A 27,613-nucleotide genomic window follows, 5' to 3' on the forward strand; every position below is an offset into this window, starting at 1 on the left:
CCCGGTCCTTTCAGGATTTTATAGAAGTTTTATTACATAGACATGATTGATTGCATCTATTGGCCACTGATGATCAGTTTAACTTTCAGCTCCTCACATCCTGAAGGTTGTGGGGAGCAGAAAGACTTAACCTCTCCCCCCTTTTTTTGGCACTAGGGATGGAACCCAGGGGCGCTTTTCCAGAGTTTTATTTTTTGAGACACAGTTTCATTAAGTTAGTTGTCCGGTCTGGCCTTGAACTTGGGATCCTACCTCAATCTCCTGAGTCTCCAGGATTGCAGGTGTGAGCCACCATGTCTGGCTGAAAGTCCCAATTCCCTAAATTATGCCTTGTTTTTTCTGGTGACCAGCTCCTACTGTGAAGCTACCTAACTCCTCAGCCACCAATATTTTCATTAGCAAATAAGACACACAATTCACAATATCACAGGCTCTTCATAAATTTTTGCAACAAAGATTTTTTTTTCTTTCAGATTTTTTCCTGAAAGTATATTCTTCCAGAGTGGGATTACTAGGTCAATGAGCATGAATAATTTTATAGCAATTGTGGGTGCCAGCAGTATGTTGCTTTACTCTCTCATAGTTCAACTGACTTCAACAAAAGTTTACTGAGGGCTTATTGAGTAGATTCAGGAGTGTACACATGTGGAATTTTTTTCTTTTTTTTTTCTTTTTAAGAGTTTGTTTTGAGAATCCTAAGACTCTTTTCTTTAATTGTATTTTTTAGTTTTTTAGATGGACATAATATCTTTATTTTACATTTATGTGGTGTGAGGATCGAACCGATTGCCTTGTGCATGCTAGGTGAGCACTCTACCATTAAGCCACAACCCCAGCCCCACATGTGGATTTCACCCTTAAGGTACTTACATTCCAGTAAGCCAGATGAGAAAATAGATAATTTTATAATTTATAAATCTGCTGTGGAAATACAGAATAATGAAATTGACTCTAGTGGGGAGAGGTAGATGTGGGCTGGGAACTAGGACATAGATTTCTTAAGAAATGAAACTGAGCTGGGCATGGTGGTACATGCCTATAATCCCAGCTATTCTGGAGGCAGGCAGATCTCAGATTGAGGTCAGCCATGGCAAGTTAGCCAGACTCAGCTTCAAAAAAAAAAAAAGGTTGGCAGGTTCAGTTCCTATGCCCCCACCCCCCAACAAATTTGGAAGGTTGAGGAGTTCACTGAGCATGAACAAATGAATAGAAGGTTTGCATATTTAGTTAGAGTAGCTTGGGGATTTACAAATAATCCAGTATTCCAGGGAGATCAAGTGTGTGTGTGTGTGTGTAGAGGTCAGAGGGAACAATAAGTACAATGGTAAGTGATTCTGGGCAGCTGCCTTGACTAGGGCACAATATATGTATGGTAGAGGTGCTAGGATTGAATCCAGGGCCTCAGGCATGCTAGTCAACAACTCCAGCATTCAGCAACACCTCACACTCCTGTAATCTGAATTTTAATTTCCTAATTTACAAAATGGAGAAAATACCTCCCACTTCACAGTGTTGTTAAGGGATCAGTGATTATATATGTCAAAACCTCCGCATATAAGGCACTCAATAAAAGTAGCAACAATTACTACTATTTACTATTTTAAAATTTACTTTTATTAGAGACACACTAGCCATTGATCTCGTGTTCTTCCTACAATTAACTGGGCTCCAGTTTTCTAAAAACACTTCTTGCAAACGCATGTCAAATCCCGTTGAGACTGTTAACACTGATTTTATCTGGGTGGAAAACAATAGCAATCTGAATTAACAGATCAAGCGGAAGCAACTCTGATAAAACGGCTTTTCAAGTCCTTTTACAGACCGTAACTCAGCCTTCCCTACATCAAACCGTGTTCATTGAGCTTCTACTGCACGCAGCGCATCATAACAGGAGATGTGATGGAAGCGAGCTTTGGCACCGATCTTTCTGTGCTCTTTTACTTCAACGCAGCGAGCGAACTACACCCTCTTTCCTCCACTGGCTCGCATGCACTTCCCCTTCCCCTAGGACTAAGAGGGTTTCCAGATATCCACCCAGGTGCGCACCCAAAATACGCGAGCCTCCCGAAGTGACAAGAACAAGGTCCGCTGGGAAGTTGACCTTTCACCTCCCCTCCTGATTTACCTCAGCTCACCAATTTTGACGCTAGCAAATGAAACGACGAGGAGAGCTGGAAGGCGGGACTTAGTGTTGCCTGATCGACACTGATTGGGACGAGACGGCGTTATGGGGCGGGCCACGCGAGCGGGCAGCGCCCCTTCTCCGGTGGGCGGGGAGAAGCAAGGGCCGCGCGTGCGTGTTAGGGCGGCGGAAGTGGCCGAGGCGGCTACGCGTGCGCGGTGGGCGGAGCGCGGCTCTTCTACCTTCTTTCCCAGCCCAGTCTTTCCTAGTCCTGCCCAGCCGCTTTGGTGCTGGTGTTTCACCGTCTCGTCGCGGAGAGTTGCTGCGCTGGGTTTTCGGGTCGCCATGGCCGGCTACGAATACGTGAGCCCGGAGCAGCTGGCTGGCTTTGATAAATACAAGGTAGCGTGGGCCGGCGGACGCCCCTCTCCCTCGCTGTGGCCGCGCCCAGGCAGCTGAGGGGCTGGCGAGGTCCGTGTCACCTTGTGCCGCGTGGCTCGGGGCGCGCTGGCGGGCGTTACTGCCGGGTCCTGTGAATCCCGGCGCCGGGGTCGGGGAGCGTGGGAGCATCTTAAGCTCGCTGCCCTGACACGGCGCCCTCCCCGGAGATTTTCTTTTCCTCAGAAGAGCGCTCAACTGTAGTGGAGCGACAGTTATCAATTTTTAATAATAATAATTATGACATTATTATTTTAAGCCCCCAGAAAGTATTCTGTTTCCTTCTGTGTTGGAATTGTTTTCGTTTGAATGAACTTTCTACCTGCCTTTCTTGCATACAACTTCAGAGATGGAGATGATCATCTCTTGGATGAGGCCCCGGGAGGGGGAGTGACTTACCGAGGCCTTACTGTGGGTGCATTCCACTTCTGCTCCCAGGAAAGAGGCTTCCTCAGTGGTGGCTTGTGGCGGTGGGGCTGCCAGATGAAATAGATGTGCACAGGAAGGATTGTATAGTGGAAAGAACGCTGCTTTCGAATACATGTAAACCTGAAGTCAGAGTTTCTTTATTTGGTCCTGGACAAGTCATTTTAACCCCACTCAGCCCTCTCTTTTTTTGCTAGTAAACAGGGAATAATAATTCCTACTCTGCAAAGTGATTATAAGGATTTGAGAAGTGCCTGGCACATAATGAGCGCCCAGTAAATTCTGGCTGTTAAGCTTTTTTCGAAATCTAGTTCCTCTGTATCAATGAATGACTTTGCTAACCTTTTGCCCAAACCTGGAATAAGAGTTTTAACCTTTCATCCTTGTTACATGTTTATCGTCACAGCTTTAAATGTTACTTCCTCAGATAAGCCTTCCTGAAGCGCCCCTTTTCTCCTTGAATGTTCTGTTTTGGAATTACTCTTTAGTGTGTCTCTTCATTAGAATGTAATGCCCGAGTAATGAGACTTATTTTGTGGACCACCATGGCCTGAGCACAGTGCTACTCGAGTACTAGGCACCTAATAAGTAAACATCTGTGGAATGGATGGATTACTGGAAAAATCATAATGGATTTTGTTTAACTGGGATAGAAAAAACTGTAAAGGGCTGTAGAAAGCCATCCAGTTAATGTTTCTTTGCTTTTGAGCAATATTGTGCTACACCATTTTGAACTGAGGTGATGACTTGTCTTAAAATTTTAAGTGGGAAGAGGTTCCAGAGCTGCCTTGGTAACTCAGGGCAGGGTTTTACAACTTTCATTTCAGAAGACTATTTAACCTAGATACCTCTGTTTTGCTTTAAGCTCTACCCCCTTTTTGTTATCTGCTCTGCATTGTAAATATTGACATGTAAAATATTTTTTTCCTTACTGACTTTCAGAATAATAAAGATAGCTGTTTTATTTGGAACACTGTCTAAGAGGGAATTTCCCTTTTCCTTTCTTATAAGCAATCTTCTCTAGATATATTTTTTCAGCTAGACAGATGCCCTAATTTACCAGTGTAAGTTTTTTGTTCCTATCTCTTTCCCTGTTCTCATATTTTACTCAGTTCCTGTGTCTGACAGCAGATTTCCTATGTCCCAGAAAACAAAGGTCAATTTAGCAAGTGTCCAATGTTCACTAAAATACAATTTGTTGATGTTATTTTAGTTACAGCGAGGCTTCCTTGGAAAAAAAAGAGCACAAATTTATAACCTATTCTTCTAGTAAGGGGTTTTGTACTCAGTACTGTATTTATATTAAAAATATGAATCCAAGGGTGTCCAAAGGAAGAATATGTGTGGTCAGTTTTGCTGGAATGTGAATTGCACACAGAGATCTTTTCTTTCTGTCATTGCATTCCATTGTGTGGTCTTCAGATAGTAAGTGCTTTATAAGCTCATTGAATTAAAACATTCTTTTCCCCACCACAAATGGTAAAGAGTCAAAACACTCAAAAGAGATTTTAATTCCCTGGTGTGACCCTTCATAATAAAGCAAAGAGATGTAGAGAAAAATTAATACTATAAAAGCAGCTGTGGAAAAATTACTTTTGAACCAGTTTAATTTCTTTATCTTCCCTAGAGGTACACCTGAGAGCTACAGTTGGAAAGCTGGCAGTTACATTGAATAGCTACTGAAAGGAATGCACACACAGGAGGGTAATTAGGTTTCCCTAGTAAGAAACTGCAAGGTAATTGATTTTTAGTACAGAAGAAAGCATGGCATGAATTCTATGTTACATCCCTCTTAACATTTGTATTCTCCATTGTGGTACTTAATACAATTCTTTTAAACAGGCTGAATCATTAGTTAATTGTCTGCTTTCTCTTTTAGAACATGAGCTCTAGGAGGGCAGGCTGATAGTTGTCTTGTTCAGAATAATCAAGGTCTAAGCCCAGTAATGTGAACAGAAGAGGTACTTAATAAATATTGAAGGAATGAAAATGGAAAAGAATACCATTTTGGAAGTATGTAAAAGGAGCTGTACAGCTGGATATTAAAAGGATACTCTTGCATTTTGACAGTGAAGATGTCAGCCACATCTACCAGTGTTCTTTGTTGCTTAATAACGTAACTTCAGATAATCATGCTCATCATGAGACCTACCATTCCTCCCCTCCCCCATCTTTTCTTTTGGATGGGTCTTTGTAGTTGAGGGATTTTTCCCACTTATTTTAAGGGTGAAATTGCTCTTGTGGTTTGCACATTTGATCTAGGGAAGGCATAATTTTGATAGTGTAGCAGCTAGTTTCAAGTTGTATCATTTTGCTTCAGAGAGGAAGTATTTGGTGAAATAACCTTGTTTGGTTTCAAGAATATAATAATGAATTGGTTTCTGCTATTTCAGTAATTACTTTGGCTGTCAGTAATCATCTAATTACAGGAATTGTGATAATTGTGAATTTATTAGTATTAAGTTAAGAGGTTGTAAAGAGACTCCACATCTTAATGGCAATCCTGAAGAACCAGAATCCAATCTGGCCTTCAGCCTTCCTTGTTTTTTATTTTGTTTATTCAGCAAGCATTTATGGAGGGACCACTGTATGAGACATGGCATTGGGGCTGCAAAGTTAAGCTAAACTGAAATTCCTGACTTTAGAGAACCTAATTTGGTGGCATATAGACATGTAAATAAATAGTTATTATTTTAAATAGTAAGTGCAGTCAGTAAGTGCTGGGTGCTATGGAAGAAGAGAGGATGCCGCTTCCAGGGAGTAGGGATGAGAGTGAGGGTGTGTGCTGAGAGAGATTTCTGAGGGGAAGGAGGTGGCAGAGCTTAGTATAGAAATTTGAAGGCTAAGTATTACCATGGGGAAGGGAGAAAAGACATCACAGGTGATCAATGGACTATAAAGAGATGGCAGGCCTTGAGAGAGTATATTCTGGGAACTACAAGAAATTAGAAAAGGTTTTTAGGCAAAATGGTGGAATGGCAGAAGGTAAGACTGAAGAGGGAAGAGGGGTCCTGGCAGAAGTGGATGAGTTTTTTTTAAAAAAATTGTTCTAATTAGTTGCACATGACAGCAGAATGCATTTCAATTCATAGTACACATATAGAGCACAATTTTTCATGTCTCTGGTTGTATACAAAGTAGAGTCACACCATTCATGTCTTTATACATGTACTTAGGGTAATGATGGCCATCTCATTCCACCATCTTTCTTTTAAAAAAATATTTATTTATTTTTGCATTACAATTCTTAGCCACCATCTTTCTTATCCCCATGCCCCCTCACTTCCCCTCCCTCCCCTTTGCCCTATCTAAAGTTTCTCCCTCCCGTGCTCCCTTTTGCCCCCCCCCCCCATTATGGATCAGCATCCATATATCAGAGAAAACATTCAGCCTTTGATTTTTGGGAATTGGCTTACTTCCCTTAGCATGATATTCTCCAACTCCATCCGTTTACCTGCAAATGCCATGATTTTATTCTCTTTTAATGCTGAATAATATTCCATTGTGTATATATACCACAGTTTCTTTATCTATTCATCTATTGAAGGGCATCTAGGTTGGTTCCATAGTTAGTTCCATAGTTTTTTTTGCTGCTATAAACATTGATGGGGCTGCCTCACTATAGTAAGTCCTTTGGGTATAAACTTAGGAGTGGGATAACTGGGTCAAATGGTGGTTCTGTTTCAGGTTTTCTGAGGAATCTCCATACTGCTTTCCATAATGGTTGCACCAGTTTGCAGTCCCACCAGCAATGTATAAGTGTGCCTTTTCTCCCATATCCTTGTCAGCATTTATTGTTGTTTGTATGCTTTTTAAAAATATTTTTTTAAGTCGTTGATAGACCTTTATTTATTTATATGTGGTGTTGAGAATTGAACCCAGTGCTTCACATATGCCAGGCAAGTGCGCCACTGCTGAGCCCCAGCTCCAGCCCTGTTGTTTGTATTCTTAATAGCTGCCATTCTGACTGGAGTGAGATGAGATCTTAGAGTAGTTTTGATTTGCATTTCTCTAACTGCTAGAGATGTTGAACATTTTTCATATATTTGTTGATTGATTGCATATCATCTTATGAGAAGTATCTGTTCACTTCCTTGGCCCATTTATTGATTGGGTTATTTATTTATTTTTTTTTTGGTGTTAAGTATTTTGAATTCTTTATATATCCTAGAGACGAATGCTGTATCTGATGTGTGTGTGGTAAAGATTTTCTCCCATTCTGTAGGCTCTATCTTTGCCTCACTGATTGTTTCTTTTGCTGAGCAGAAGCTTTTCAGTTTGAATCCATCCTATTTGACGGATTTTATTTCTTTCGCTATAGGAGTTTTATTAAGGAAGTCGGATTCTAATCCGACATGATGAAGATTTGGGCCTACTTTTCTTCTATTAGGAGCAGAGTCTCTGATCTAATTTCTAGATCCTTGATCCACTTTGAGTTGAGTTTTGTGCATGGTGAGAGATAGGAGCTTAAGAGGTAGGAGTGATCTGAAGACCTTTAGGATGCTCCTGTATTGAAACTATATTGAAACTGTTGAAGGCCTGCATCAAGGCAGTGGGGATAGGAAAGAGAAAGTGAGGATTCTAAAGGTAGAAGTAAAATCTGTTAAACTCACATACCGAATTTGTCTACCAGGTTGTTTAATTTGACCCTTACTTTGTTTCAAAAACTAGGATCTTCCCCATAAAAGTCCAGATTTCAGGATGCTCTTTAAATATCAGAATGTTGGACAACACTGTTTCTGAACTTCCTCTATCAGCTGAAGCTGAATAGTGCTTGTTCTTAATTTTTTTTAAATGGAAATTTCCCCCTAGTTTGCCATTTCTCTCCTAGTCCAGGTGTTTCACGCAGGTCTGCTTTGTTCAGTTTACCTGCTTGATCCTCTGCTCCTTGATTTAAGATTGACAGATGTGATGATTAACAAGCTGGAGTTGGTTTTTTTGCGGGGGTATGCCACACAAAAGGTAAGGAGTCTGGAATGACTCAGGATTTGTGTGATGATTGGGTGGATAGAGGTGGCAGTCATTGAGGCAGGGTTTGTGAAGAACTATGCTATAATGATTTTTAGAACATTATTTTTACAAGCCAGGAGTGGTGGTGCAGGCCTGTAATCTTAGTGACTTGGAGGCAGAAGGATTGCAAGTCAAGACCAGCCTTAGCAATTTATTGAGGTCTTGTCTCAAAATAAAAACTAAAAAGGGATGGGGTGGCTCTGTGGTAAAGCCTCCCTGGGTTCAATCCACAGTACCAACCAACCAACAGACAAACAAATAAATAAATGTTTTTGTAGTAATCTTGGCAGAGCACTTCTGTTAGATGGGACCACACGAAGGTGTGGTTTATGGATTTGGAATTCAAATGAAGTAATGTCTTGATCTAAAGAACTGTCATTTGTGGATGAGTTGTCATTTATTATGACGTAAGCTGATACAATACAGTGTTAATTATGACATTACCTGGATGTTAACAGTTAATTCAAGCATAACTTGTCTTTAGTTATACCTTGATTACCTTATTTCTTTTCTGTAAGTACAATAATAAGGCTTGAACAATAATCTAGTGGTCTTAGGTAAAGATTTGCAAATGTCTCATACAAAGAATTGTTTTCTGCAATTGGCAGAGATGGAGGAATCTTCCTGAAGGAGCAAAAGAAGGATAGGCGGGAAAATTCTGCAGAGTGAAAGAGAGATTCAGTGGCAGGGAGAAGATTACTACAGCTTCAGGTGCTTCACAGTGGAAACATCTCAAGTGGATCTTTCTTACCTTCTGGAATATCAGTTCACCAATGATGGCTTGTTTCTTTAACTGCTGTAATGATTAAAATTTACAAACTTTGCTGAATAAGAGTTTTCCCACTGGGGAAAGGTGTTCCAGTCAGAGAGAACTATGGGAACTGAGATACAGAGGCCCAAAGACCATTGCATGTTAGAAGCAAAAAGAAGTGATGGGACAGATATGTGAGGGACAGACTGAGGAAAGAAAATTTGCAGTTACAGAGCAACATCACCCTAAATACCAAAGAATCGTAATGATAGAAGACATTTATATACCATATGCTATATGCCTTGCATTGCTTGAAGTAAGTGCCTTACATATATTTCATTTAATATTCACAATGGAACTATTATTATACCTGTTCACTGAGGCACAGAATTTAAGTAATTTTTTCACGGTCCCACAACTAATAAATAGTGGAGCTGATATTTGACCCCAGGCAGTCAGGATCTGAAGTCATGTTCTTCATGCTGTGCTGCCTTTAAACTAAGAATGAAATGTAAACTCTGCCCTGTTGGTACTGACTGTTTTTGTTGAAGATGTATAACCATGCTTCTGTAGTTTGTTTGTATGATCTTCTAATTTTCACTTTAAACTGCACAGAATAAATGAAAATTTTAAAAAAAGGATATATAAATATGCAAATAAAGACCTTCAGTGACATGCTTAATTGAATGTGTCTAATGTTTACAAATGTACAGTGGGGGGAAAAATTCTGATTTTATTTAGTCTCTCCCCAGTTTTAAAATTAGTAGATACAGGTGGGCTTGTATTTACTAGTCATGAATTAGTTGAATATAGTGGTCCCCCTTATCCATAGGAGATATATTTTAAGACCTTCAGTGAACATCTGAAACCTCAGATAGTATTGAATCTTAAATATAGTATGTTTTTTCCTATACATGTGTACAAACCTATGATAAAGTTTTATTTATAAATTAGGCACAGCAAGAGTTTCACAACAATAATAATAAAATGGAAGAATTATGACAATATACTATAATAAAAGTTATGTGGATGTGGTCTCTTTCTTAAAATATCTCATACCATATTCATTCATCTTGTAATGATGTGAGATGATTCAATGCCTGTCTGATGAGATGAAGTGAGGTGAATGTCATAGCATTGGGCTGTAGTGTTAGGCTACTATGTGTTACTTTAATATAATCAATGTGAGTTGCAATAGTTGATTTGAAAACAAAGACAGCTAGTAAGTGATTAATGGGTAGTATATACAGAATATGCTAGACAAAGGGATGATTAACATCCTGCCTAGGAAGGATAAAATTATTGTTTATTTCTGGAAATTTCCATTTCATATTTACTGACCATAGTTGACCAAAACCGTGGAAGGTGAAACTGTGAATAAGGGGAGACTGCTATATTAACATTTCATTTATGATTAGCTCTAATTGAGATGAAAGGCTTTTTATTAAGCAGTTAGTTTTGGGACTAATATTTAGTTAAAAAGAACCCACATGGTAGCTGTGTAATCTTTAGCAGATGAACTATCTTTCTAACCAGTTTCCTTTTCCGTGAAAAGGGATGGTACCTATTTAAAACTGAAAGAGTTGGATTGGGGATGTGGCTCAAGCGGTAACGCGCTTGCCTGGCATGCGCAGGGCGCTGGGTTCCATCCTCAGCACCACATAAAATAAAATAAAGATGTTGTGTCCACCGAAAACTAAAAAATAAATATTAAAAAAAAAAGTTTTCTCTCTCCAAAAAAAAAAAAAAAAACCTGAAAGAGTTAGTATTTTGCAAAGTGCCTGGTACATAATGCCAAATTAGTGTTAAGTAAATAAAAACAAAATTTGATATTTGTGCTTCCCTGCTTATTGACATTAGGTAGCATATAACATGCACATATACACACACCTCCAGAAGATGATACCAAGAGAAAGTGTGTTTTAGGAAAGGAAGTAAAGGATTGCAACTTAAAGGGCAGATGAAAAGAATAATTTAAGTCTAGCTTGGGTCCCATGACCAATCTTTACTTTCTGATTTCTTCTCCTTTTTCATCATGTAGAGTAGTACAACAGGCAAAATAAATATTTTTTTTTCCTCAAATACTGCATAAAGATATGCAGTGTTTACCATGTGTTTAATATCCAGATTCCTCAACAAATAGTTCCTTCACTAAATTACCTCTCCTTTTCTTACCTTCTCATCTCCTGCTAGAGCTTAAGTCTAGCAAGTGAACCTATTTGTTACCATAACTTTTTTTTATTTTCTCCTTGCTCTAACTTAACTTATCACCCTCTTCTCTCTGACTTATTAGTAGGTATAAATGACAGAATTCACTGAAATGAGTGAATACTCATAATTCACTGAGTCATGTTCTCTGTGGGTGTAGCCTCTAAAGATTTGTATTGATAAAAAATACTGTAAGGAACTTTTTATTTGTTTTGGAATTAATGTACCCCCTCTTTGCACTTTAAGTTTAGATTTGTGGTTTTCGTATCTTAGTAGATTATAGCACAATGCCACCTTGCATTTAGTAGGCATTTAATGAATTCTTGCTGAATTTTATTATACTATACCTCTTGCTTAAAGTGCAGATTTGAAATCACCAAAAGGAGATTTAAAAGTTGATCACTAAACTGTTGCTGGTGGCTTATCCTTCAGGCCAGGAGTTGAGTAAATTTTTTGTTTCTTTTTACTAGAATAGCTATCTTATATCAAAATTGCCAGAAAGGCTTGTTAAAAGATAGATTGCTTGGTCCCATTCCCCCCGTGTCTTATTCTGTAGATATATCAGGATACGCCACAATTTGCATCTGATTAGGCTACTATATTTTGAAAACCATCACATCAAAGAAATAGTCAATTGCATTCTGAAGAGCAGTTAAGAAAAACCAAGAAATCAATGTAAAACAATAAGAAGTTACATTCTATGATGTTTGTTCCTATGTTAGCTCTCAGACATCAGATAGACTTGATTTTGAGCCTCAAGATATCTCAAGACAGTGGAGATGGGGATGTAGCTCAGTAGAGTATGTGCTTCTTATGCATGAAGCCCTGGGTTCTGGCCCCAGCACTTCCCGCCTGTTCCATTAAAAAAAAAAAAAAAAAAAGTTTTGTCTGTATGAATAAAATGGTAGAGGCATAATCATGTTAAACAAAGAAAGGTATCTCTTGTTAGAAAAGATGATGTAGAATGCTGAGTGAAATAAGCCAATCCCCAAAAACCAAAGGCCGAAGGTTTTCTCTGATAAGTGGATGCTGATCCATAGTGTAGTGGGTAGGAAGGGAGGAATGAAGGAACTTTGGATTGTGCAGAGGGGAGTGAGGGGCAGGGAGGGTCTGTGGGGATGGGAAGGACTGTAGAATAAGACAGACATTATTCTGTATACATGTATGATTTTACTACTGGTGTGACTGCAACATGTACAGCCAGAGGAATGAGAAGTTGGGCACCATTTGTGTACAGTGTGTCAAAATGCATTATATTGTCATGTATAACTAATTAGAACAAACTTTAAAAATTAAAAAAAGATGATGTAGTACTTTCAGAAATGTTTATTACTTTTCTTTTAAAAAAATGTCTCTCAACAGCATATAGATTGTTCATTCATTCTTACACTCTTCCTCATTGGTTTTCTGAACACAGCTCGCTTAATTCTACATACTTTGGGCCTATTAGTTTTCTATTGCTGAGTAACAAATTCCCACAGACTTAGTGTTATGAAGTAACACATTTATTGCCTCAGTTTCTGGGTCAAGAGTCTGGGCATTAATTAGCTGACTGTTCTGCTCAGATACCCTCCAGGCTGTATTCAGAGCTCAGGATCCTTTTCTGTATGTTCATGCCATTGATGTTTGCTTGTTGAAGGTCAATGGGAGGCCTTCTCTCCAGACTGCTAAGATAGAGTATTGGGTAGTGGAATATAATCATGGAGGTGATGTTTTGCTTCCTTTGCCATGTGATGTGTCCTAGTTAAGTCAATAACATCCTTCACCTTTTCTATATTCTCTATTGGTTAGAAGCAAGTCACAGGTTTCACCCTCAATGAGGTGAAATGAACCATCCAGAAGATTGATTATACATAGTGTGACTTGTTGAGGTTTGCCTTAGGTTGTGTCTACCACAAATCGCAAGAGAGAAAGATGTGTATTGGAAGAAGATTGGACCTAGGTACATCATGATTATATTCCAGCCAGGATAGGGTAGTCTGGTTTAAAACAAAGGGATCAGTTTTGTAGAAGTCCTCTGAGATGACTTGATCTTTATTGGACACAGAAAGGACTTGCAGTTTAGACCTTTCTGTTTATTAGTTACATTAATCTCTGAATTTTATAATCTCTTTATCTGTAAAACAGGGGATATATATATATATATATATATATATATATTTTTTTTTTTTTTAATTTTTTATTGTTGGTTGTTCAAAACATTACATAGTTCTTGATATATCATATTTCACACTTTGATTCAAGTGGGTTATGAGCTCCCATTTTTACCCCATATACAGATTCACATCAGTTACACATCCATTGATTTACATATTGCCATACTAGTGTCTGTTGTGTTCTGCTGCCTTTCCTATCCTCTACTATCCCCCCTCCCCTCCCCTCCCCTCTTCTCTCTCTGCCCCCTCTACTGACATTCATTTGTCCCCCTTGTATTATTTTTCCCTTTCCCCTCACTTCCTCTTATATGTACTTTTGTATAACTCTGAGGGTCTCCTTCCATTTCCATGCAATTTCCCTTCTCTCTCCCTTTCCCTCCCACCTCTCATCCCTGTTTAATGTTAATCTTCTTCTCATGCTCTTCAACCCTACTCTGTTCTTAGTTACTCTCCTTATATCAAAGAAGACATTTGGCATTTGTTTTTTAGGGATTGGCTAGCTTCACTTAGCATAATCTGCTCTAATGCCATCCATTTCCCTGTAAATTCTATGATTTTGTCATTTTTTAATGCAGAGTAATACTCCATTGTGTATAAATGCCACATTTTTTTTTATCCATTCATCTATTGAAGGGCATCTAGGTTGGTTCCACAGTCTTGCTATTGTGAATTGTGCTGCTATGAACATCGATGTAGCAGTGTCCCTGTAGCATGCTCTTTTTAGGTCTTTAGGGAATAGACCGAGAAGGGGAATAGCTGGGTCAAATGGTGGCTCCATTCCCAGCTTTCCAAGAAATCTCCATACTGCTTTCCAAATTGGCTGCACCAATTTGCAGTCCCACCAGCAATGTACAAGTGTACCCTTTTCCCCACATCCTCGCCAGCACTTGTTGTTGTTTGACTTCATAATGGCTGCCAATCTAACTGGAGTGAGATGGTATCTTAGGGTGGTTTTGATATGCATTTCTCTGACTGCTAGAGATGGTGAGCATTTTTTCATGTACTTGTTGATTGATTGTATGTCCTCCTCTGAGAAGTGTCTGTTCAGGTCCTTGGCCCATTTGTTGATTGGGTTGTTTGTTCTCTTATTGTCTAATTTTTTGAGTTCTTTGTATACTCTGGATATTAAGGCTCTATCTGAAGTGTGAGGAGTAAAGATTTGTTCCCAGGATGTAGGCTCCCTATTTACCTCTCTTATTGTTTCTTTTGCTGAGAAAAAACTTTTTAGTTTGAGTAAGTCCCATTTGTTGATTCTAGTTATTAACTTTTGTGCTATGGGTGTCCTATTGAGGAATTTGGAGCCCGACCCCACAGTATGTAGATCGTAGCCAACTTTTTCTTCTATCAGACGGCGTGTCTCTGATTTGATATCAAGCTCCTTGATCCATTTTGAATTCACTTTTGTGCATGGCGAGAGAAAGGGATTCAGTTTCATTTTGTTGCATATGGATTTCCAGTTTTCCCAGCACCATTTGTTGAAGATGCTATCCTTCCTCCATTGCATGCTTTTAGCCCCTTTATCAAATATAAGATAGTTGTAGTTTTGTGGATTGGTTTCTGTGTCCTCTATTCTGTACCATTGGTCCACCCGCCTGTTTTGGTACCAGTACCATGAAAACAGGGGATATTTACCTTACCTATTTTATAAAAATGAAATGAGGAAGCAGATAAAATTGGTTATTTTGATAGGAAGATAGTAAGGGCTCTATTCTCTTTAATATATCTATTGAGTAGAAGAAATACATATCAGAGGAAATTAGACTATAGACAGTAGAGCATTACTTGGGATGATAGCCTTAGTCTGATTCATAATTTGCCCAAAGCTCTGTACTTAAACATGAACATAGAAGCATGTCAGTTCAGTTTTCTTATTAGTACACAGAAGGGATTTAAATATAGTACTTAGGTAAGGGAAATACTTTTAGGCCTAGGAGGCAGTTTCATCCTTTTCCTTTTTATTAGATTCAATTTCCTTCTTTTTTTTTTTTTTTCTAAATCCTGAGTTTGAATTTTTATTTTTTTTCCATTTTTTGAAATTTGTTTTAATTAGTTATACATGACAGTAGAATGCACTTATATACTTTGATGTATCATACATAGATGGGATATAATTTCTCATTTTTCTGAGTATACATATTGTCAATTTCCTTCTTAATGGTAGACTCATTTCTTATGTCCTTCTCAAAACACACACATCAAATAGATCTTTGTTCATTCATATTCAATAAACATATTGAGCATGTTTAATTTGAAAACCACAAATCTAAACTTAAATTCTTAAATTTCTTAAGAATCCACTGGGCTATGGATTCTTAAGAAATTTAGATACAGTTCCTCTTGAGGGTAAGTGTGAGAAAGCACTAAGGTTTATTGATTATAGATATAATAGATGCTTTATATCTATTACCCTTAAGAATCTTATGCTTTAGGAAGGGAGATAAGGCGCAGGCAGAAATAATATTGTGCTGGGTCCCCAGTAAATATTTAATTTTTGAATGAATGAATGTAAGGAACATAAAAAGATATCTCAAAAAATTGCTCTTTTTCAGGGTCCCAGGGAGATTGAGAGACTCCTATTTAATGTCAGGTTGACCATTTCCAAGCTGTGTAACTGAGTGACTCTGGGCAGATTATGTAAGCTGCCTTACTAGGTAGGACACATCATATGGTAAAGGTGCTGGGATTTAAAAAAAAAAAAAAAGGTGCTGGGATTGAACCCAGAGCTTTGCACATGCCAGGCAGGTGCTGTATCATGAGCCCCTGCCCTTCTCTTTTTTCTCTCTCTTTTTTTTTTTTAATGTACAAATGATATGCAGATCTTCAGTATATAAATTAATGGATTTTTACCAATGTATATACACATGTAACCACCACCCAGATCATGATACAGAATTATTTCTAGCACCTTTAGAAGCCCTGCAATTCAGTCCCTCTCACCAAACTACTATTTTGATTTCTCTTGCTATAATTTTATCAGTTTTTGATGTTCATTCAAATGGAGCCTATAAAGCACAGTATGTTTAGTGTTTTGCTTCTTTCACTCACTATTATGTCTCATACATCTTTACCTGTCTTCTTATCTTCTGGGGCTCAACTTCAACATACCCTCCTAAGAGAAGCTTTTTCTGACCACTCTGACTCAACACACTCCCCTTCCTAGGGATGCCACAAAAATTATCTCAAATGGGAGACTTCAAAGAACTGATTTATTTTCTCACAGTTCTGGAGGCTTGAAATCTGGAAAATCAAGATATTGGTAGAGCCACACTCCCTCCAAAAGCTCTGGGAAAAATATTTTCTTGCCTCTGAGCTTCTGGTGGCTCCTGATACTCCTTGGTGAATGACAGTATGACTCTAATATTGACTTCTCTCCTTTGTGTCTTCTTACACAACACCCTGTTTATTTCCTTTATAGTGTTTTTTCTCAACTTGTGATCACTTAGTTGTTTTTCTTCTTACCATCTATCTCACCCTAGTTTGTATACTGGATTAATTCAGGAAACATTTTGGTTTTCACCAGTGTTGTCCCACATTTAGCATAGTCTTTGGCAAAATCCATAGGCCTCAGTCATAAATATTTGTTGACCCACTGAAAGAATGAGTTCTGCTTTATTTCCTGACTTGGACTAAAGTTAAAGAAAAAAAGTTTTGAGACTTTCTGGTATTGGCAAAATGTTATTTTAAGATAATCCTGGCACTAAGACTATGGAAAATTTCCTTTGTAAGATAGACATAATTGCATTGGATGACATGGAATTCTGTACCTAAATAAAAATTGTTAAATGTAGTAATGACATTCTTGAGAAAAGGCTTAAAAGTTCTGTCTTGATTAGCATTTTTATAGACTTAAGGGAAGGCATTGTTAGCATGATCAGATTTATAGGCTGAAAGTTATGAGGACATAACTCCTTCCTTGGGTAACTGAGTCAGGAGCCGAAAAAATCTGGAGAGGGTAGAAAACTTTATCTCAGAATCACAGCCTTTTCAACAGGAGTCCCCTGTGTTTCTTCTTTGCTGGCAAAGCAATAAATCTTTTTCCTTTTTTTCAAGGTTTTGTCTTCGTTACTGTATTGGCATTGTAGATGAGGACTGAGCTTTTGGTTACACTCTCCAACAAGTTAATCAAACTCAAGGAGTGGGTATGGGAACCTAATGTATAGCTAGTAGGTCAGAAGCACAGGTAAGACAACCTGGGGCTTGTGATTGACTTCTAAAGTGGGGGGCAGGGTAGTCTTGGAGGCTGGATCCTCCAGGTACATATTAGAGTAGAATTGTGTAGATCCCCAGCTGGTGTCCCCTGCAGAACCAGTTGCTTCCTGGGTTTGTGAACATGGTGTCAGAACCCTGTTTTGAGAGTATAACAGGAGAAACTGAGTTCTAGGTTGCCCCCCCCCCCCCAATATTTTCAGAATGCATTTTAGTCAATTTGCAAGAGTTCAACTAACCAAAAAGTTCATTAATCAAAACTTCAGATGGGGTTAGTTGTGCATGCCTGTAATTCAGTGACTAGGAATGCTGAAACAAGAGAATCACAAATTTGAGATCAGCTTTAGCTGTTAAAATGGCCTGTATACAGGACAATAGTCTTAAATTGCAACAGTCAACTTCATATTCCCATAGAGCAGGATGGCTTAGCAGTTCATACTGGAAAGGCCAGGGGGCCACATGACTGCAAAGCTGTGCATACATACATAATATGTCTGCTGAGTAATTTTGTTGCACTGAAAATTAATGAGTATTTTGAGCAGCATGTGGTGTTGAGGAAGAAAAAAGACTCATAGTCATGCTGTTACTCCACTCAGGTACCATTTGAAATATTCCTTTTGCCCTGGATCAATTTTTGTGTTGGATTAACAACAAATTGGATTGTCTGTTACTGGGGTTGTCAAACAAAGCCCCCAAGCCACCTGTTTTTATGAATAAAGTTTTATTAAAATAGGCCATGCTTATTATCTTATATATTTTCTGTTACTGCTTTCTGGTTTCAATGACAGTGTTGTATATTTGTTACAGAGATTATTGGCTTCCATATCCTAAAATATTTACTATTTGGCTTATACAGAAAAAACTCTCCAATCCTTGGTTGTCCAATCCCTAGACATAGCTGATGAGAGAGGCTGGAACCATGGCAAAAGAGGAGAAGCCAAAGGGATATAGAAATGGATGAAGGGAAGTTTAGGTATGATAGGGAGAGCTATCTCCAAATATTTGAAGGACTGTTTTTATAAGAAAAATTAGACCCTTGTCTGCTTACATTTGTGGAGCAAAATGAAAACACAGGATAGAAAATATAGGGTGGAGAGGATTTGTTAGTTTACAGAGAATTTTTAATACTGGATTGGGTTGCTTCTAGAAGGTACAAATTTTGATTTGTTTTGGTAACTAGAAGTCCAGATGTCTGTTTTACCTGTTCTCCTAGAAGAGGGTAAGACACACAATGGAGTATTAGGTTAGACGTCCTCTGAGCATGCTTATGATTAGAGATTTTTTTTTGCTTTGAAATGATTCTCTCCAACTCAGGCTATGATCCTTGATCATTTTTCCAGGGCCTAATGCATTGTAGAGCCAAGGAAGTCACGCTAGGTGTTAACTGGTTTAGATAGTAGGTTTAGGTTTCTGGTATATGCACAATAGAAGTATATTCAACAAACATTAATAAGTACTTTTAATTTATTAATGAATACCTTAGCACCTTTAAAATTGTATTTTTTTTTCCTGATACATATGGAAGGTTTAAGTTATTCTTCCTCCTGTTGATTCACTAGACCGTGTAGAGTTTCTTTGTTTATATCAAGTGATATAGGACCTTAAGAAATAGTCAGATGTGTAAGGCTAGAGTACTTAGTGTTGTTTAGGTTTATTGTTTGGTGCCTTTTATAATCTCATTAATCTTTCTTGCTGTACTTGAGCTCTCATCAGCTATTATTGAATGTCAAATAATTGAAATCCAAGTAGGCAAACAGGCCTTCTTGTATTTAACTCTGTATTCTTTACTTTTACTGGTCCTCTGAAATAGAAATTTAGAAATAAAGTTTCAGAATTTAAAAAGAGTTTTTCATGTCAACATACTGTCAGTTCAGGACCTCCCCTGCCCCATATTAGGGATTGGACCCAAGGGAGCTCTGCCACTGAACTACATCTCCAGCCCTTTTTTATTTTGAGACAGGGTCTTGCCAAGTTGCCCAAGTTGGCCTTGAACTTACTATCCTCCTATGTTATGCCTCATTTGTGGGATTATAGATGTGTACTACCACACCTGGCTCATAAAGGACTTTCTTCTAGGTCTAAATTAAAATTATGGAAAACTACTGAATGAGACTCATTCAATAAACATTTGAATTAAGAACATTGTACTTTGTGTACTGTATTAAGTATTCATGTGATACATTAATCTTTTTTTTTTTGTGATTTGAATTTCTTATAACTTTGTACTTTGCAATCGATGGAGAACTTGAAAGGGATGATTTTCCAGTTTATCTGGCCTAGTGGCTATATCACGTGGTTCTAGGTACAGATTTGTGAAGTGAGAGTAGCCAGGGCCCTCCCACTTTTTCATAGGCAGTATCAGGGGTTCATATTGGTTCATTTAAGTTCAGATGATCCTATCAGTTTAGGATTCCTTCGTTCTGTAGAGGTTCTGATGTGATGATGATATATATTATGTAGTAAAGGCCTGTAAATAGTAGAATACTATGCCAGTGAAGGTTGAAAGCTTAGTAAGAGTTAAAAGTTCAGTGAAAATTTAGTAAGAATATAAGACTAAGCCAGGCTTAGTGGCCCAGAGACTCTGGAGGCTGAGTGAGGCAAGAGGATTGCAAATTTGAGGCCAGCCGCAGCAATTTAATGAGACCTTTTCTCAAAATAAAAAATAAAAAAGGCTGGGGATGTAGCTCAGTGGTAAAGTGTTCCTGGGTTCAATCCCCAGTACCAAAAAACAAAACAAAACAAAAAGAATTTAAGGCTTAATTTAAATAGGTTCCTCCTGTGAGTCTGGCTTTCATGCCATAGCCTATAATTCTGGACAGTAGAAGCAAACAATATTCTCTATCATTTTTTTCCTACTACCTGTCAGACCTTTTGTCCTAGTTATTCTATTTTCGTCAGAATGGGTTAGAGAAATGGAGGAACTTTAGATATGGAATCTGTCTAATAAACGTTTGAATTATGGGTTGCTTTTTTTTGCTAACAGTATTTTTTTTTCTTTTTTTTATTGGTTGTTCAAAACATTACAAAGCTCTTGACATATCATATTTCATACATTTGATTCAAGTGGGTTATGAACTCCCATTTTTACCCCATATACAGATTGCAGAATCACATCGGTTACACATCCACGTTTTTACATATTGCCATACTAGTGACTGTTGTATTCTGCTACCTTTCCTATCCTCTACTATCCCCCCTCCCCTCCCCTCCCCTCCCATCGTCTCTCTCTACCCCATCTAATGTAATTCATTTCTCTCCCTTGTTTTTTTTTTTTTCCCTTTCCCCTCACATCCTCTTATGTAATTTTGTATAACAATGAGGGTCTCCTTCCATTTCCATGCAATTTCCCTTCTCTCTCCCTTTCCCTCCCACCTCTCGTCCCTGTTTAATGTTAATCTTTTTCTCATGCTCTTCCTCCCTGCTCTGTTCTTAGTTGCTCTCCTTATATCAAAGAAGACATTTGGCATTTGTTTTTTAGGGATTGGCTAGCTTCACTTAGCATAATCTGCTCTAATGCCATCCATTTCCCTGCAAATGCCACGATTTTGTCATTTTTTAGTGCTGAGTAATACTCCATTGTGTATAAATGCCACATTTTTTTTTATCCATTCATCTATTGAAGGGCATCTAGGTTGGTTCCACAGTCTAGCTATTGTGAATTGTGCTGCTATGAACATCGATGTAGCAGTATCCCTGTAGTACGCTCTTTTAAGGTCTTCAGGGAATAGTCTGAGAAGGGCAATAGCTGAGTCAAATGGTGGTTCCATTCCCAGCTTTCCCAGGAATCTCCATACTGCTTTCCAAATTGGCCGCACCAATTTGCAGTCCCACCAGCAATGTACAAGTGTACCCTTTTCCCCACATCCTCGCCAACATTTTACTAACAGTATTTTAATCATATTCTATTTCCTTCCTTCCTTCCTTTTGTTTCATCACACTTTTACTGAATGTATTTCCCACATATTCATAAACATTCAAGAAGAAATTTTGATCTTTAATTATGATTTTAAAAATATTTGATCCTCAAATGCTTATAAACATAAAATGTAACCTTTTCAAAGTAATAGCTAGTCTAATATCATTTAAATGTCAGATGAATGAATTAGGTAATATAACCTTGGATAATACTGTGAATTGCTTAAGGATGGGAATTATCTCTTACCAAGTTTTGTTTGTCTTCTTCCTTTTATCTAGTGGAATGCTACTTTAAAAAAATTGTATTGGGGGGGTTGGGATTGTGGCTCAGCGGTAGAGTGCTTGCCTAGCACGGGCAAGACCCGGGTTCGATCCTCAGCACCATATAAAAAAAAATAAAGGCATTGTGTTGTATCCATCTACATCTAAAAAATAAATATTAAAAAAATTGTATTGGTGCATTATAGTTTTACATAATGGTGGGGCTCTTTGTTACATATTTGTACGTGCACACAAATATAACACTGTAATCTGGCTAGTATAATTCCTCAGTATTCTTCCCCCAACCCTGTACTGATGATCCCCCTTTGATTTCATGAGATCCTTCTCCCACACCCAGCTTTCTTTTCCTTTTTCCTCTCTAGCTTCCACATATGAGAGAAAAAGTTTGGTTTTTTTGCTTAGTTGTGTTCTAAAGTTCCATCCATTTTCCTGCAAATGATAGTTTTCATTCTTCTTTATGACTGAATAAAACTCCATTGTGTATATATCACATTTGCTATTCATTGACTTATAAACACTTAGGCTGTTTCATAGTTGGCTATTGTGAATTGTGCTGCTGTAGACAGGGATATACATGCATTGCTCCCTATAGTATGATGACTTTAATTCTTCAGAATAAATACCAAGGAGTGGTATAGCAGGGTCCTGTGTTGGTTGCATTCTTAAGCTTTTGAGGAATCAATGGAGTGCTTCTTTTTTTTTAAATTTTTTTGTATTTGTAGATGGACAGCATGCCTTTATTTTATTGGTTTATTTTTTATGCGGTGCTAAGGATCGAACCCAGTGCTGCACACATGCGAGGCAAGTGCTCTGCCACTGAGCTACAGCCCCAGCCCATGTGGAGTGCTTCTTACATGCCAAGTTCTCGTGTGTGTGTGTGTGTGTGTGTGTGTGTAGAGAGAGTATCAACATGACTTTTTAAAAATATTTTTTTGTTGTAGTTGGACAAAATACCTATTTTTTATTAATTTGTTTTTATGTAGTGCTGAAGATCAAACCCAGGGCCTTACACCTGCTAGGCGAGCACTCTTCCACTGAGCCACAACCTAAGCCCCTCAACATGACTCTTAAAGTTTTACAAATTTATATACACATCTGTTAAAGTTCCCTTTGAATTCTTACTGAGTAGCCCAGTAATTAGAGAATAAGTTCCATCACCTTACAGCTAGACCCTATTTTTGTCTTCTTTGCTTATTTATGCAATCTTCTTTCCTCTTGTAAAGGGGTCTGTCATTTCTTTGGTGCTCAGAATACACTTAATAATAATAATAGCTAATACTTAATATTGTAATTACTGTGGGCCAGGTACTGTTCTGAGTATTTCACATATATTATTAACTTATCCTTATGACAAACCTTTGAGGTAAGGGCTGTCATAATTCATTTTACAGGTGAATAAATTAAGACACAGAGGTTAAGTAACTTGTCCAGGGTTGTATAGGTTCTAAGTGTATTTAGTAATGGTATCAAAGGTGGCGGGGTAGCAGGGGAACAACTAGATTCCTGTAAGTTGAGAGGGATAAAGGAGTTTGAGAAAGTCTGTAATCAACAGTGTTTGAATGCATACAGTGTTCATTTTACTGATCCTGTGTAATAACCATGAACAAGTATGCAATATAAAATTGGTTTAGAGGGAAGGATGAGTGAGTTTTTATCCTGACAATTTGGGCTCTGAATAGGTATGTGTGAATTAAACAACCACTGTGTGATTAACTCCATGATTTGGGATTGATCATTAGACTTTCTCTGTGACCCTTCCCCCTCACCGTAAAAGTAATACCTGACTATACTTACAGTCTTTGCCCTATTTATATTGATATTCCAGTTATTTGTTCAGTTGAGGATATCATATAAATAGTTGTATTCTCCAGGTTATTTTTGTGTTGTGGTTTTAATTTGAGAAATATTTTCCTCCTTGTTAGTGAGCAAGGAGTAACTGAATATTTCATTTCTTAACAGTACAGTGCTGTGGATACCAACCCACTCTCTTTGTACATCATGCATCCATTCTGGAACACTTTAGTGAAGGTAAGATAATTAATAGGCACGGGCTTTTTATTTTAGTAAATTTCAAGTATTTTAGCCTGTTTTATGGATGCAGCTCTTAGTTTAAGATGATATTTAGAGAGGTTGAGGTTGTAGCTTGTCTACCATGTGTGAGGCACATAAAAAATAAAAAAAGTTATTAAAAAATAAGAAGAAAATATGTAGAGAAACCACCCTTTTCCCTTCCCATAGTCACATACCTTTTGATTTACTTATCTCATCATTGTTGAAATCTGTTTATACACCATCATTTATCGTTTTTGTGAAATGCCTTTTCAGTTTTTCTAAAAAGAATTTAATGTTATAAAAGTTTGAAGATTATAGAATTATTTAAAATGCAGAGAACAGAATGAAATGTTTATTTCTATCAACTAGAGATTATAGTTTACATTTTAATATATATGATTCTTGCATATGCTTTCAAATTTGTAGCTTATATTATGACTTAAATTTGTATGTTTATTGAATGAACAGAGATTTAATTGTTTTGTAATTAATTTTGAAAAAATAGGCATTTCCTACTTGGTTGGCTCCCAATCTGATAACCTTCTCTGGCTTTCTGCTGGTTGTATTTAACTTTCTACTTATGGCATACTTTGATCCTGACTTTTATGCTTCAGGTAAGAATATTACTTTAATCTAAAATTTTAAACATCTAGGTTGGGAAAAATTAGGTGTGGTTGGTTATTTTCTGGTTCTATTAAGATGCTTGTTTTTTTGAAAAGTTTTGGATATTATGTAAGATGTCAGAACTGTTTTTAAAAATCAAGTGAATATATGTTATGTATATTTCCATTTAATTCTGGAAATATAATATCAATTTGCCACTGAATTTAGACATGCTCTGTAAAAAGCAATGAAGTTTTGGCAAGTAGAGAATAGAGTTGCATGAAGACAGAAATTTAGGATTGCTAAACTGTCTAAAAATGAATACAGGTAGAGCCTAGTATACCTATCAATCCAGAGATGTCACTTTCCCTTTTTTAGTTATGGGAGAAAAATCCCCTTTCATCTAAAGGGGATGTGATCTGTCCTTCCCTCTACTCATTTTTTTACTGGCATTTAATGACCCAGATACCGCTGAAAATGATTCTTAAGACCTTAAATATTTTTGACATTTGTCTGACCCTTAGAGAGCAGAAGCAGTTTTGGAGCCAGTGTTCAGCCTGCTCCTCCTCTGTGCTCCAGCATTGTTTTGCACACACATTTCTGCCTTTGCTTTCTCCCACACCCATCCTTCACCCCAGGCTATATCTGGAGAGAACCTAGAGTTTTGGGATGGTGGGTGGATAGTGGGAGACAAGGTTTATTTACTTATTTATTTTTGTTCAGCCAGTTGATTGAATGGAAAGGAATAGAAAGGTGAAGGTGAATGAATAATTTTTGCATTTAACTTAGAATGTATTTCTAAGAATACTTATAAATGATACAGTCAGGAGTCATAGTAATATAAGTCAGTTGTGTGGTGGTTTGAGTAGACTGTGTGGACTGACCTGGAAAAATCAACAACCACTCACAGTATTGTTTTTGTAGGATAATTTGGAGTTTCAGACATTTGGGACTTTGATGTTATAGAAATTCTGAATATTGAAATTATACATATGCTGAACTCTTATCAATGATACTTAACCATAGCTTCTGTATATATAATAAAATGGTAATTGAAGTCTTGAATGCCAACTGTAAAGCATGAGAGGCCCCAAAAGTACTATACTACATGAATAATCAGATTAAATTTCATTAACCATGTTTTTTATATTCTGAGGGTTTTTTGTTTGTTTTGTATTTTCAGGACACCATTAAAATGTATTTTTGTAACTAGAAATATTATTTTCTATGACTATTCTAAATAAGAATATTTACTCAGCCAGCACAGTGGTACATGCTTATAATCCCAGCAACCTGAGAAGCTGAGGCAAGAGGATCGCAAGTTTGAGGCCAGCCTGGACAGCTCAGAGAGGTCCTCTATATCTTCATGAGACTCGTCTCAATATAAAAAGTAACATAAAAAGGACTAAGAGTGTAGCTCAGTGAGTGGTAAAGCACCCTGGGTTCAATCACTGGGAAAGATTATTACATAGTTATTAAAAGAACTAAAAATCTATAAATGTTAGGTATATTTCCCCAAGTCATAGAACTTGAAGGACTAAATAAACCATCTAGTCCCAATATATTTGAGAAATGCAAGATAGGAGAGGTTAAATGATATCTTTAAGGCAGTATGCTGGTTGATTACAGAGCTAGGCCTAGAACCCAGACCACCAGATTCTCAGTTTTATCATAACGGGGAAAAGTGAAGTCCAGACATTTCAGATGGTTCTTTTGCCCAAATCATCTGGTTGAGGTAATCTGCCTTTACCCAAATCAAAAGATCTTTTGTTTGCTAATTAATAATATGTGAGAAAGTATAAGATGAAGACTCAATAATATTTATAGCTAATTGTAACAGGAATTAGATTAGGGGCAGGGGTTGTGGTTCAATGGTAAAGTGCTTGCCAAGCACTTGTGAGGCACTGGGTTCAACCCACAGCACACTTAAATAAATAAATAAATGCATAAAATAAAGTTATAAAAAAGGAATTAGATCAAGTGCAGGCACTTTTTAAATTCTAAAAATGCATTATTTTTTATTCTAGGCTTATAAGTAATTTTCATGTAAAGATAACCACTCAGCCTTGAGTTATAATAAAAGGTCAATATAATTACTTACTGTTAATGAGAGGTCAGGGAGTTACTTTGGTTTTGGCAGAGTTTATTGATAACATTTAATATTTAATTATGCATTCAGAATATATTGTAAAGTACTTTAATCTGTAATAAATAGAAACACTTCTCATTGGCAGTAAATGCTATGGTAAGAATTAATTGTAGTTAGACTGTATTAAAATAGTAACTTTCTTTTGCAGCACCAGGTCACAAGCATGTACCTGATTGGGTTTGGATTGTTGTGGGCATCCTCAACTTTATGGCTTACACTCTTGGTAAGAAATTGGTAAATACTTATTTTTAGTCAGTGGCTGGTAAATTAGCATTAACACTTTCTCCTATGTTTAATTCATTTTAATTAGGGTTTATTAATATCCAGTTCAAATTGGTAAATGTTTTTGAATTTTCACTGAGACCTATTGTCATTCACTTCTGGGGACTCACAGTATAAGATAGGAGTTGACAGACTACTCCTAGAAAGCCAAATCTGTCCCATTGTCTGTTTTCATAAGTAAAGTTTTACTGGACACAGGTACACTCATTCCCTTACTTGTTGCCTGTGGCTGTGTTCTGGCATTAAGGAGACATTTGAGTATTTGCAGCTGAGACTCACAAAGGGTATGGCCCACAGAACCTAAAATATTTATTATCTGGTGCTCAACACAAAAGATTTGCCTTCAGTTTGGGAAGCAATACTGACATAGCAAATGATTGCAGAATGGTGAGAGAGATGCTGTAACAGCACAGTGGGAGAACAAATAATGAAGTGACACAATTCATTTTCAGTAGAGGTAGTCTAGTGGTCAGGGAGGTCTGCTGTGTGAGGCCCATACTGTCTATTCTGCCCGCAGTGCTTTCCAGTGGGATTATCTGCATGGCTTGTCTTGCATTCTTCAGTCCTCCTTTCCTGCTTTGTTTTTCTTCATAGCTCTTAAATCCATATAACACATTTTCTGTTTACTTGCTTATTTATCATCTCTCTGTTCTAACTAAAATGTTAGGTTCTTTGAGGATGAGTACTGTTCTGTTCATTGCTGTATCCTGGATTCCTAAAGCAGTGTCTAACACATGGTGGGTATTCTGTATATAGTTTTTAAATATATATAAAATAGTAGACCCTGACTTCAAGTTGCTTAGGTCTTTTTAAATAAAAATGACTTGTTCTCATAAAACCAGTATAACCTGGTATATTAATGCTGATATAGTGGATGACCAGAGCTGTAAGAGTTTAGAGAAGGAAGAGATCAGTGAAGCCTAGAAGAATTAGGGGAAACCTTAGTTAAAAGTTATATATTTAGGTAGAAGATTTGGAATAATAATAATAATAAAAATATGTTATTATTATAT

At 37.4% G+C, this 27,613-nt stretch overlaps 1 protein-coding gene across 1 annotated transcript in view; it reads left to right on the forward strand.

The window, feature by feature from the left end:
• Nucleotides 1-2,382: 2,382 nt before the first annotated feature.
• Nucleotides 2,383-27,613, forward strand: part of Selenoi (selenoprotein I) — a 50,009-nt gene continuing 24,778 nt past the window's right edge. Inside the window, exons 1-4 of the mRNA XM_027933527.2 lie at nt 2,383-2,524; nt 23,474-23,542; nt 24,072-24,180; nt 26,467-26,541. Of these exons, the coding sequence (XP_027789328.2) occupies nt 2,468-2,524; nt 23,474-23,542; nt 24,072-24,180; nt 26,467-26,541 (310 nt within the window). The 5' untranslated portion in view covers nt 2,383-2,467. The remainder of the gene's footprint in view (nt 2,525-23,473; nt 23,543-24,071; nt 24,181-26,466; nt 26,542-27,613) is intronic.

Source organism: Marmota flaviventris, chromosome 14, assembly GCF_047511675.1.
Source record: "Marmota flaviventris isolate mMarFla1 chromosome 14, mMarFla1.hap1, whole genome shotgun sequence".
NCBI lineage: Eukaryota > Metazoa > Chordata > Mammalia > Rodentia > Sciuridae > Marmota > Marmota flaviventris.